The 12,273-nt window shown below is 45.4% G+C and overlaps 1 protein-coding gene across 1 annotated transcript in view; it reads left to right on the top strand.

Moving 5' to 3' along the window:
• Positions 1-154: 154 nt before the first annotated feature.
• Positions 155-12,273, top strand: part of LOC119446276 (uncharacterized) — an 18,287-nt gene continuing 6,168 nt past the window's right edge. The window contains exons 1-9 of the mRNA XM_037710663.2: positions 155-325; positions 1,013-1,130; positions 3,647-3,838; positions 4,484-4,663; positions 6,029-6,258; positions 6,846-7,040; positions 8,479-8,723; positions 10,120-10,419; positions 11,394-11,729. Coding sequence (XP_037566591.1) covers positions 255-325; positions 1,013-1,130; positions 3,647-3,838; positions 4,484-4,663; positions 6,029-6,258; positions 6,846-7,040; positions 8,479-8,723; positions 10,120-10,419; positions 11,394-11,729 — 1,867 coding nt within the window. The 5' untranslated portion in view covers positions 155-254. The remainder of the gene's footprint in view (positions 326-1,012; positions 1,131-3,646; positions 3,839-4,483; positions 4,664-6,028; positions 6,259-6,845; positions 7,041-8,478; positions 8,724-10,119; positions 10,420-11,393; positions 11,730-12,273) is intronic.

Genomic DNA, 12,273 nt, shown 5'->3' with positions numbered 1-12,273 from the left:
AGCACGCTCCAAAGCGCGCAAAAAGGATTTACATTGCACTTAATCTTGGAGGCCAGCTTCAGTATCATAGGCGCGCCTGCTACCGTATCTCATGTTCCCTGTTCTCCAATCATCACTCCATGTTGTGTGCATATCGCTCGCCCTGTTTTTCTTCACCTTTTCATTCGCCGAAACCCGCAGCGGGAGCTGCGGCGGTATTTTTCGTTCGTTTGTACTTGTTTCTATTAACTTTGCACTGTTAGCTCAATCTCAGGATGATCTTGCCGGTGCTCGCAGGAGTGGTACTCTGTGTGCCTGTTTTTCTCTATTCGTACAGGAGGATACGGTGAGACTTGCAGCTAATTACCCTCGTACAGAGAACTGTAAATTTTGTTGGCATCAACTGCAAACGCCGGTGCGCCGCCAAGCTTCGCATTGGTCCCGCCACGTGCTGTGCTCGCGCGCGCGCGCACCTGCGTTTGTAAGCTCGACCGCAAGCATGCGTGTGTACTCAATCGCACGACGCTATTACGAGCTTTCGATCACTTGACTCACGAGCTAGAGGTAGACGCATGGCTTCGCCGAGCGTTAAGTGTCGCGAGCATCGGCGAATGCTGTTTTGTGGTGGTTCGCGTGTCGTGGGCGACGATAGGAGTTGCCGCTTTATCATTTAACCTGGTTATGCCCCCATTCCTCTAGTATCTATCTCGGCTGGTTACGCATCTCTTTTGTCACTTATGGAGGAGTGAAGGATGCGCACTCCTGCGGCGTTTTGGGGATTCAAGGATCGAGAATTCGTGTTTGAGCGCCCGGCTTCGTTTTTGTTTTGTTTTCGCTTTTCCTTTTACTCAGACGCCAGGCTTTTAAAATACTTCCCCGGATTGAATCGCTGGAGCTCAGTTTTCCCTTTTGTAGATTTGAAGCGTACGTGAATATATGTGCCGGCGTTCGACATTATATAGTGTTTACACGTGCGAAATTAAAACACTGCAGTAATGACCTTACCACATTTCGTTTCTCAACTTCCATGTAGGCCACTCTTTTCCGTCAAGGTAAACTGCTGGTTCTGCGGGCTGCAGACGGTTGTTCCCTACGGAAATATCAACTGCTGGGACTGTCCGAGCTGTGAGCAGTACAATGGATTCAAGGAGGTACGCTGAAATTGCCAAGTGACGCCAGTTGCTTGCACACTCGCGAAAATACATCTTGTGAGTTTATCTATTAAAATTTTGTGTAAATGTTAATTAAAAGTTGCACATTCAAGATACAAATTAACTCATGTACTGGCACATAGAAAAGTAACACCCCCATGTCATTTTAATGAGACAGTTACCATTAGTTCTTGTTTAAATGTGTAGTCGTGCGCCTGAAGAACATCTGTTACATTGTGCATTTGAGGGTACAACGTGAATTTGCTTACCAAATATGCACTGATATCACGGAGTGAGAAATCTCAAGCGGATAAAGTGAAAGAAGGATGCATTTAATAAAACCAACAATAAAGTTAGTTGTCACATTGCATATGAGAAGTCTATGGATCTTAACCTTTTCTTAATTTTCTTTATACGAAAACAGCGTTGGTATATGCAGGCGTTGAATTCTATTTACATTAAACGGATTCAAGATTTTTGGCACTGCAAGGGTTGCCTAACCTTATGTTCAAATATTGAGCAGCCAAGTTATTTAATGAGCCGGTTATTTCAGTTGAAGCACCCAACGTTTTACAACTTCAGTTAGCTCACAAGGCCCCGCTCATGTCCTTTAATGTACCAAAAGCTGCAGGCATAAAAGATTATGTACAGGTGCCTAAAGAAGAAGAAAAAAGTTGCCTCTATGCTCCACAAAAGTGGTTCAAAGTAATTCGAGCACAGTGGCAGTGCGATATAGAGATAGGCAGAACTAGGTCCCTATAATGTTGCCATTAAAGCTTTGTGATACCAGTTTATTCATAGGTAAAGAATGCTTACTACTTCCAGCCTCGTTCTTGAATGCACTTTCGGAACTCGTTATATTTTAGGGAAAATTAGGCACATTGCATACACAAAAGGATTTGTGCTTAGATGAACTTTGAAAGGTTTTGTTTCAATGCTGAACAGTGCACTTCATTATCAGATCTGATTAACATCACTTTCTTTGGGGCGGTGCCTGTTTTCAAACACCAGCCATATGTACTGAATAACTTTGAGGGAAAACAACTGGCCAGGGCGAATGCAAACCCATCATGTCTAGAAGTATGTATGTGTTTCATAGCAGGTAGCTATGCCATTAACCTTTTGTAGGACAATGGGACATATATGTCTCACTTAAATAAGTAAAAAATGCTTCTCAGCAGCAAAGGGGTGCATTTATCTCATTTGTTGGGTGCTGCCTTCTGTCTAAACGTCTCAACACTTGATGCTAGAATAGTTTTGGGAATCGGTACTAGCTGGCGACAAGCATGCTAAATCTAGAAAAAAATTGTTTTCGTTATTGGAACGCTTCCTGAATTTTGCTTACATTTGCTTGCAAGAAAAAGTTCTCAAGATGCCCGACAAGTTATTCCTCTTTCCTGCATTTAGATTTACCTTTAGCTCACAATAAGCACCCATTTTTGTATCTTGAGGTGATAACTAGTCTGCAAAACTTGGCCTTGTGAATACACATGCAAAAGGCCGTTGGTGTTTGATGCTCTTGCGAAAAGTGCGCTCAGACGTTTTGTTTATGGCCTCTGCTCTGCCGACTTTGTCATGCTTCGGTCCGTTTTAGGAGGGAAGTGGTTACATATAATTTCAGTGGGACAAATGAGTCCCACTTTTTAATACTAAACAGCTTGTTGTACAGAGGTGTAATTAGTTGCTAACTACTTCTAAGCACATCATTTATTTATATGACACAAAAGTTTCAAGAGTTTTGGTTCACGAGGAAACTAGTCCAATAATTTTGCATTGTGACTCTAGAGGTTTGGGACACATATGTTTCAATTTTTTAAGGACCATTTAGTGTCAGTGGGAGAAATACATCCCACTTTTTTTAAATGAACAGCTTGATGTAGAGAAGTGAAATTTGTTGTAAACTATATATTTGTAAACACCTCATTTAGGCGTACCACGTACCATTTTTCGAGAGCTTTGTAAAAAATATATGCTGTCCTACAAAGCGCTAATGTGCGATATAGAAACGTAGTTGAGAGTATAAGGGAAGGGAACGAGAGCTTCAGATTATGGTATGCAAGATGCTTGCATTCCACTTGTAAACACAAGCTGCTTGGGCACAAGGAAACTCCAAACATACTTTGGGTTCTTGGGTACACAAATCTCTTGCATCCCATAATCTAAAGCTCTCTAATAACCGAACTGACAAACTGGTGTTTATACATGTGCCTTTAAAAACATTCTTCTTTGGTTGCATATGGACAACACTGAAATATTGTGGTTGCAGTCCTGCCCCATCTTTTTGATAAAGAACATGTCGAGGCGACTGCATTCAAGATTGTTTTTAATGCTCCTCTCCAAGCAACAATAAACTGCCGCAGAAAGGGCACTGCTATGTAAGAAAGCACCGTATCAGTGCCTTTTCATCTTACTTTTAATAATCTGTAGTATTCTGAATCATGTTTGTCCAGTCTTAAGCCAGTATTTTGAAAATGCTTTTTCGTGCCTCTTTCACTTATTTATATATTCTTTTTCAGGATGGTGACTACAACAAGCCGATTCCTGCGCAGTTTGATGAAGCCCTCAATTTCACGACTACTTCCAGCTGCCAAGCAGATTCGTCGCCCGGAGCTTTGAAGCTGAAGCCTGACAACCAGCTGTGTTCTGTTTGCAATTACCATCAGGTCATCAAGGTTCGACTTCTGGCAAACTTCACTCCCACAGAGGAGGTGTGTGGTTATGAATATAATCAAGTGTTTTTATGCTTGTCACTGTGAAAGTTTCCCCTTATTGTGCGCTTCTGGGTATAGTAACCAATCTCACCCAATTCTGGAGCACAATTATGTGTTAGAGCACATTTGTATTCCACAAATGGTGACATCAGAACTTTACTTTCCAATGAAATATTGAGGTTCCTCCAAGTGGCACACACAGTTTGAGTTGCTAGAGGCCCTTGAGAACCGCAGAAAACCGAAGTACGGTCGAACTTCGATATATACTAACACTCTGATATTACGATTTATCGGATATAACAAAGTAAATCTAAAATGTTTCTAGTTGATATGAGCATGTAACGAATATTGAATATAATTAAGGTACCTTCCTTTCAGATGAGACATTGTTATATAATTCGGTTAATCTGCACTACAAATTTGTGCAGAACCTTACGTAATGCTTAACTTATCCAGCATTGTACTCAACAATAGGTAATCCTGTAACTAATGTATACCCATCCTTGACAGAGTCTTGCATTTGTATGACCCAGCTGACATGTATGTCAATAAGGCCCTGTAATGGTGCAGATTTCACCTGACTCCACGGGTACGACACGTAGAGCTGCGCTTTGACTTTTTGCAATATGCCATGCTGTGCAGAGCCTTTTCGAGTCCGAGGTGGAGCAGTACCGGCAGCACCTTGAAGAAGTCTACCCACTGTGCCAGTCGTGCGAGGCACAGGTCAAGAGGACGCTGACCCTTCAGGACTCGCTGCTGCGGCCGCACTTGGTCGGCCGCACACTGCCGGGCCATTGGAGAGTCCTGGCACATTACTGTCTTGTATGTGAAGCCTCCTTGGGTGGCAAATGCTTACGGTTATCTAGCAAAGTGAAGGATTTATAGTTTCCATGTGTGTACACTGTACAACGAATAGCAGAAAGCCAGAGGAACTATGTCGGGAAAATGACTGATCATTGGTAGATTAGACATTGTGTGTGAAAGCTTCAGCACACAGGGACATAGATGGAAAGGTGTAGAAGACACGTAGCACCTGCTACAGTGGCTTAGTGGCTATGATGTTCTGCTGCTGGGAAGGGCATTGTGTGTTCAATTCGTGACTGCATCTTAAAAAGGGCAGATTGCAAAAACATTCGATTTATGTGCAGGTTTTTTTTAACCTCAGGTCAGGGAAATTAATCCGGCGCTTCCCCACTACAGCATCTCTCATAGCCTGCATGTGTTGCTCCGGGAGATTAAACACCGTAATTTGGCTCAGACAAGACGCAGCACTGTCTTGTGTGCTTTTTTTTTCCATCTTTGTTGTTGTGCTGTGCAGCTTTGACTTTAATAACCAACTAGACCAGACTTTGACACCTACCTTGATTGGTAACCGTCACTGCCCACACTGTATCATATTGCTGGACACCGTCCACGCACATCAACAGTATGTGTATGAGCTTGCCTCTGGTTCTTCAATCAGCGTGAAAATTAATTAATATATACTACTGCCAATTATGATTGGGATCATAGCAGGAGGGCATATGTAAAAGAAGGAAGACATAGTAGACACAATAGTCTCGGAACACATGGTAAATACACAATAAGGATGGTTACTGTTGCATACAATCTGACTAAATTCAAGAAATTAACCAAAAGAAATTATACAAAAGCAAGCAGGCACAAGCGTATACTGGGCATAACAGAAAGGTAGCGCATTCACAGGAATAAAGGAACAGCTCTAAATGGACTTTCCTATGACGTACTATATATAAGCAGTTTTTTTTTTCAGTGGTGTAAGCCAGCACATTGCAAGGATTTTATTCCAATTCTTTTTGTTTTTGCACAGCAATGCAATGCTTGTTCTTGCAATGCTCTGTGTGGCACCCTGGCTACATTATTGACCAGTCGTGAGCGATGGGCGAGAAGAAAGGAATGAAAAAATGTAAAGGAATGCTCACGATATACCACCCATAGTTTCGGTCTGTTGGTTATTGCACAGCTGGTCTTGTTTAATTGTGCAGACATGTCAGCACCCTAGCAAATTGTCCAGTACGGAAGCTCATTTCTTCGTACTGACATTTGGGCTAGTTGGTTGGATGCAGTTATAGGAAACATAGTGCACATCCTGTCGTTCTTTCTTGTCTGCATCATTGAAGTGCCGTGTTCCTTGTATCATTTTGCTGGCTTGCGTCTACCTTTTTGCAGCCGTGGAAGCAGCGCCTGAGGCTTGTGTTGTCCGTCGTAGCATCAGCCATGAGTGTCTCTGCCTCAACAGTGTTGCTTTTGGCCTTGCTGGAGGGCAATGCTATGCTGACGCAGTACTGCACAAAGTTTGGCCTGGCTAGCATGGCAGTGAACATGCAGTCCCGGCGACTACTGCAGCCTGCTGGTTTGGTATTGGCTGGAAGCTCGGTACTGCTTGCGGGACGTCGGCGGTAAGTTTGTTTGTTCGATATGAAACAAAGTAATATCACGAATGATGATCAAGTGTAGCAGTTTACGGCTGTTGAAACACGATCTCTGTTCCTTCTGCTAGCTAATCGGCCCGATCTTTGCACATGCTTTATCACTTTCCGAAATATGTGCTCCTTTCCCCTTTTCCGCGTCACGTTATCAATTCAATTGGTTCTGTCGACCTGGACAAACTTTGTACCGACAGAGGCGGCCCCGGCCGACACGGTGCTGTTCTGCGAATCGCAATGTTCAGGCTCTGTGTGTGTGTGATCCCCGCATTGAGCTGATGTCGGGGAGGGCATGCAGCAAGGCAGAATTTAGCACTCGCAGGGACAAAGTATGTAACCGCGGGGCGGTCCATTCGCAGTGCGTTTGGAACTCCCTTTGCACTGAAAACATAGCACTGAGGTGCTCCGCAGCTCATGCGGCCCTGCGTGGGTCTCCACACTGAATATGCTGAATATTCTATTCGCTAATCGAGCTATTCGAACGTTCACTGTTCAATTCAATTTGGTGATATTTGAGTCTTTGCACAGCCCTAATAATGTTTATTTGGCTTTTCTCACAGGCTGGGTCTTGCTGCCCTTCTCCTCTGCTTCTCCTGGCTGCTGACACTGTTGTGCAGCTACTCTGCAATGGATAAGTGGCTGGGCTACGTTATCGTGGCATGGTGCCAGCTTGTTCTCGCCACTGTAACAGTTGTCCTAGGCGCCTTCCACACAGTCAACCTTCTCAAAGGCTACCTGCGGGGCGGAGCTCTTAGGTAGGTTTTGTCTTATTACCCAAGTGTACTAATGCCACATTTTTTCCCTCTCATTTCGCACCTAAAGAATCTTCCCGGATTGTTTGTGCCCTTTGCAAATACAATTGATTGATTGATTGATTGATTGAATGATGATGAATGAATGAATTTACTGCCCCAAATGAACACTGGGGCTATGAGGCACCCTGTAGTGGAGTACTCCGGAATAATTTTGACCGCCTGGGGTTCTTTATCGGGCACCTAAATATATGTACACAAGCGTTTTTGCGTTTTGACCTCAGCGAAATGTGTCCATTGTGGCTGGGTGTCGAACCCTTGACCTCATGCTGAGCAGCAGATTGCCATAGCCTCTCCGCCACCGTTGCAGGTCATTACAAACAGAAACATGTGAGTGTGGTGGTGGAATGGCTGAAGGAGTTTTGCATGCAGCAATTACGAAAGCAATCACGCGATTGCGTTGAACTGTCAAAACTTTATACATATCCGTATTTCGAAAACGACAGTCATTGTAACACAGTCAAACACCTTTATAACGAAGTGCTTGTTTCATATGTAAGAGGCCGCCTGCGGCGCAGAAAAAAAAAAAGAGCATGAGAAGCACGTATGAGAAGGCGATCGTAACGCCGAAGTGGATCGTCGCAGATTACGTCCTGCTTTGGTCCACTGAAACCGTTCTGCATTGCTTTGCTGGCGAAAATCCTCTCCTTCTGTTTGCGCCAGTCCCGAACGCATGTTTCGGATTCTCCGAACGCCCGTGATGCGGCCCGATTTCCATCTGTCTCCGCACACATGATCACTTTCATGCGGCATCATGATGAGCTCGCTACTTCATGCTTATAGAGCAGACGCAGAGAACGTGAAGACAGACGGTAGACTATTGCCTAAGCCCGATGTACTGCAGCACATGGAGGAAGCTACAGTAGCTAGGCTCGAGAGTAGCTAGGCTCGACGCGCATGCGAGGCGGCCATTTTGAAATGCCGACGGCTATATGGTAATGCAGATTTAGGGTCGTACTCGATTCTAACGCTCACGCAATTTTTGGACCTGTTTTATTGGAAAAAAAGTGCGTGTTAGATTCGAGTAAATACGGTATTTGTGGCTTGATTGGAGCGTTTGCCCTCTAGGTTGACTGCCGCACTTCCAGGCAGCCGCACTATAACCAGTATTTCGTGTCCCGCAACTGCACTATAAGCGATACGCGTATACATAGAGTGCTATGGGAAAATTAACGGAAGTCTGAAAAGACCGTATTATATCCGGTCCTGCACTATAAGCGGTTACATTATAAGTGGTCTATACTGTATCTGGGATTGACATTAGTACGTGTTGCAATTTTTTCATTCATAGTTGGTGGCGCAGCTATAACACAGCAGGAGCTGTTACACTAGCTTATAACTGAGCACCTTTGTTCTTTCTTTCTTTTTTTTTTTTTTGCAGAAAATTGGTCAGTCCCAGGGTAAACAGCCTGTCCTCTAGTCCCTACGCATCCAGCGCAGCAAGTCTGAGCTCGTCAACATACCTGCCCAATTGGGAGGGTTCACAGTGCATCGGCCAGAGTCAGTCCAGCTTTGCTGACAACCAGAGCACCTGCAGCCACCAAACAAAGACAGCCACCAGCGACCTCTCCGACAGGATAAGCGACGTGCACATCTCTCCTCAGAGTGAAAGATCATGGACTACTAGTGAGTGAGCTTTTTGTATACATTAGCATCTTGGAATCCTACATATCATCACTTGGCAATACTACTAAGATCACAATTCCCACACCTCATTGCTCTTTTCTCCTCTTAGGAAAATTCTACAACTTTTGCTCATATTCAGTCAACGACCGACTTTTTGGACATGCCTGATAATTCGGATGCCTGTGCGGCACCGCCACGTCTCCCATAGAGCCAATGTATATGGGCATCTGAAATTTTGAGTGCTGAAACCTTTCGCCGTCCAATTTTTCAGACTTTTTGCCATGACTGCAGGTCCGAAACAGCATGAATTGAAGCCGCTGTTGCTGCCATTTTAATTATCTTGCAGCCTCGAACAAGCGCTCTCGCAGGCTGATTCGCTGGCAGCAGTAGTCGTTCTGTGCTGTCGTTAGGTCTAGCTGCTGTGACATTCGCTATCAAGCTTCGGTCCGCTCAGTGCCGTGTTCTTTATTTAAAGGATTTGTCGTTCTCGGCATCATTGGATTCGGCATCATTGCCAATGTCGTCAAAGCACAGAAAGCACGGCAAGGGTCCAAAATGTTGCATAATGCTGGGTTCCAAAGTCAGCTTCGCTGCAGTACCGCAAGGTCATGCGGTCTCGCATACCACCGCTTGCGATGTATTGCGGTGAAGCGTACCAAGAGTGCAAAGGGGCCACTGTCACAGAATGTAAAATGTGTTCCTTAATTATACACACTCTCACCCACTGTCTCCTGCCACAGTACGAGCACCGAGATGCCGAATTATTGCGCTGGCAGGCCTTTAAACTTTAAAGCTATTTCGGAGGTGGCTGTGGCGATTTGAACCCTCGAGGACAGTTAAAGGCATGCATTCTTTTTTTTTTTTTTTTACAGTCGTTTTTGCAGTCTCTAGGGAGTGCGAAAAACGGACATTGACTGCGTAAGTCAACACTTGCAAAACTTTATATCTGGCCCAGGCTTCTGCTCTGACAAGGGGTACCAGCCTCCTGTTGTGTTAAGCCCTACTCTGACAGAGTTGATGTTGAGAAAATGGTTTAGTAAACACTCATTAATTCGCATGTTATGGGACCAGGAAAAGGTGTCAATTATCTGGATGTCAAGTTATTGAATGGACCAAGAAAACAACTGACAAAATGCTTACTGCACGAACACGCCCCAAATCGGCAAAGGAATTTGCTACACTCATCTGTAGGTTAAACAATATGCATATGTCAACTGCAGTCTTTGTCAACTTCTGCAAATGATAAACACTCACAGCAGTGAGTAGAGTGTCTTTTTCACATTAGCCTGTGGCCGGAATCCATAAGCTAATATTTTTCCTGGAATGTCTCTAGCACTTCGCACACCTCTGATCCTTTTTCTCTTGCTCACTCTCTGTTGTTATAAATTTAATACAGGCACGTGGTCCAAACCTACAAGTCTGCAAGAAGTCTCAAAGGAATCTGCTCCGGTCAGCTGCACGAATTTAGCCGACATGGGTGGCGATGGCGGCAGCAGACCTTCGTCGCTCCTGTGGCCCGCTAGGCTGCGCTTTCAGCAGGGCTCGCCATGGATGGCGGGTGGGATGTGGGCCATGGGTGGAACGCGCACTCCCTCAAACACCAAGGTCTTGTGGGGAGTCAAGCAGAGTTTTGGCCTGCTCACTCCACCTCCATCTCTGGCTGGATCAGCCAAGCACAGCTCCAGTGGTTCCGGCGGTGAGTTGCACATTGGGCACCTCGAACTTGGCAAAAGTTTTCGGTTTTTCCTGCCACAGTGGCTGTGGCATTGCGCTGCTTAGTAGAAGGTCAGGGATTCGGTTCCTAGCCGCTTCAGCCGCATCTCAATGGGGGCAGAATGCAAGAATGCTTGTGTACTTATACAGTTAAACCTCAATATAACGAAGTATTTAACTATTTACAGCTTCTTGTCCAGAGAACACCATTTATTTAGAAACTCAGTACTATAACAAAGTGTGTTTATACACGATTTAAATGTGACGAAATATCACTGCCGCCACGAAGGAATACCTAGACAATAAATGGAACTTCCGTGGACGCAGATGGTTGAACTACAAGCGACTGCTTGTGTACACGCACCTCTAGCAGTGATTGAAGTGGAGTAGTATCATTTTCCATATAAAGTCCAAGTGCAATAAGATCCTATCGCGCCTTGCGCGCTGTGAAAGCATGCAAGGTAATAGGTGAGTGAAAGCATGCGAGGGTGAACCGAGAAGGATGGTGGCTAGATGAGTGCCGTTTTCCCACGCAAGCAACAGGAAAGCTGGAAGGGAAGCGAGCTCATGGTAACGCGATCAAGCGCGTGTGGTGGAGGGGCCAGGTTGACGAATGTCTCCTTTTCTCTGTGGCCGCGCATGGCTGTCAGCACGGCTGAGTGCATACGCAGCCCGCACACCCTTTTTAGAGGTAATCACATCTGTAAAAAGTGGGCGTGCTGAGATGGCCTTGGCATCATGCACTGCGCATTTAATGCTGGAGGTTGCATAATCTTGAGTTTCAGAGACTCGTTGAAGCGAGAGGGGCAGACGAAGCATTCGCTCCTCACTGCCGGTGCTTTTCATAATAGCGTCGTCGCACTGCGGCGACACTATCAGCCACGGGGGACGATGCGCACACCTCCAAGGGTGTGCATTGACCTGCTAATTTCTCTTTCTCTCTTTTCCTGTGTGTAGTAAGCACAAATGGCTGCAAGCAGAAGAAAACAGACTGGTGTTTCTTCAAGCAGAGAGACGCCTTCTTCTCGTCGTCACCTGACAACGCCCTGGTACCCGAAATGCGGACATCGACTTCTGCCAGGACTCGGGAGGCCGGAATGTTGTCCAGCCAACATCATTCGTTGGCCGGCAGTCACAGAATTGATGGTACATCGACACTCAGGCACCGCAGTGGGGTCAGCAGGACATCTCACCTCGTCCAGAATGCTCAAGGCAGGAGCTACGCTAAGTCCTCCGTTAGCCAAACTTCGCTGGCAACGGGGATGGTTGCCAGCAGTGAACTCACGGCAACAGGTATGTAGCATTGAAGAAACACCTTGCTTTCATTTATTTTCTCATTGTTACCTCTAGATCTACCAGGAATTTGGCAGCCCTTTTATTTTGGTGTGAAGAAAGCGTAAGTACAGTCGAACCTCCGCATCACAAACTGCGTGAAAATTATGAAATACAGTTAAACCTCGATATAACAAATTACAGTAGAACCTCGTTGATATGATCCCATTTAGAACAATTTCCCGGCGCCAGCGTTCGCGATCGAGAACACAAATGACCCACTACAGTTACGCTTTCTCATTAGCGGTAATACGTTCCCGAAAAACACAATCTTTCAGCAGCAACGTTCTGTACACCGCCAAACTGCGATCGTATGATACGCTTTCCGGCTGCTGGATCCCATGTAAGCAAGGAAGGTCACGAGGCGCATAGGATCGAGAACAGTAGCCACTCACTGCAGCAGCTTCCCTGCAGTACTCACCCACCCATGTCACGTGAAAACGTCGGCGCACGCTCAGTTTCCTATTCCGATACCAGCAGTTCTCGTGGGTCGTCACATGCCACA

This window comes from Dermacentor silvarum, chromosome 3 (genome assembly GCF_013339745.2).
Source record: "Dermacentor silvarum isolate Dsil-2018 chromosome 3, BIME_Dsil_1.4, whole genome shotgun sequence".
Taxonomy (NCBI): domain Eukaryota; kingdom Metazoa; phylum Arthropoda; class Arachnida; order Ixodida; family Ixodidae; genus Dermacentor; species Dermacentor silvarum.
This window is presented reverse-complemented; position numbering and strand designations above follow the sequence as displayed.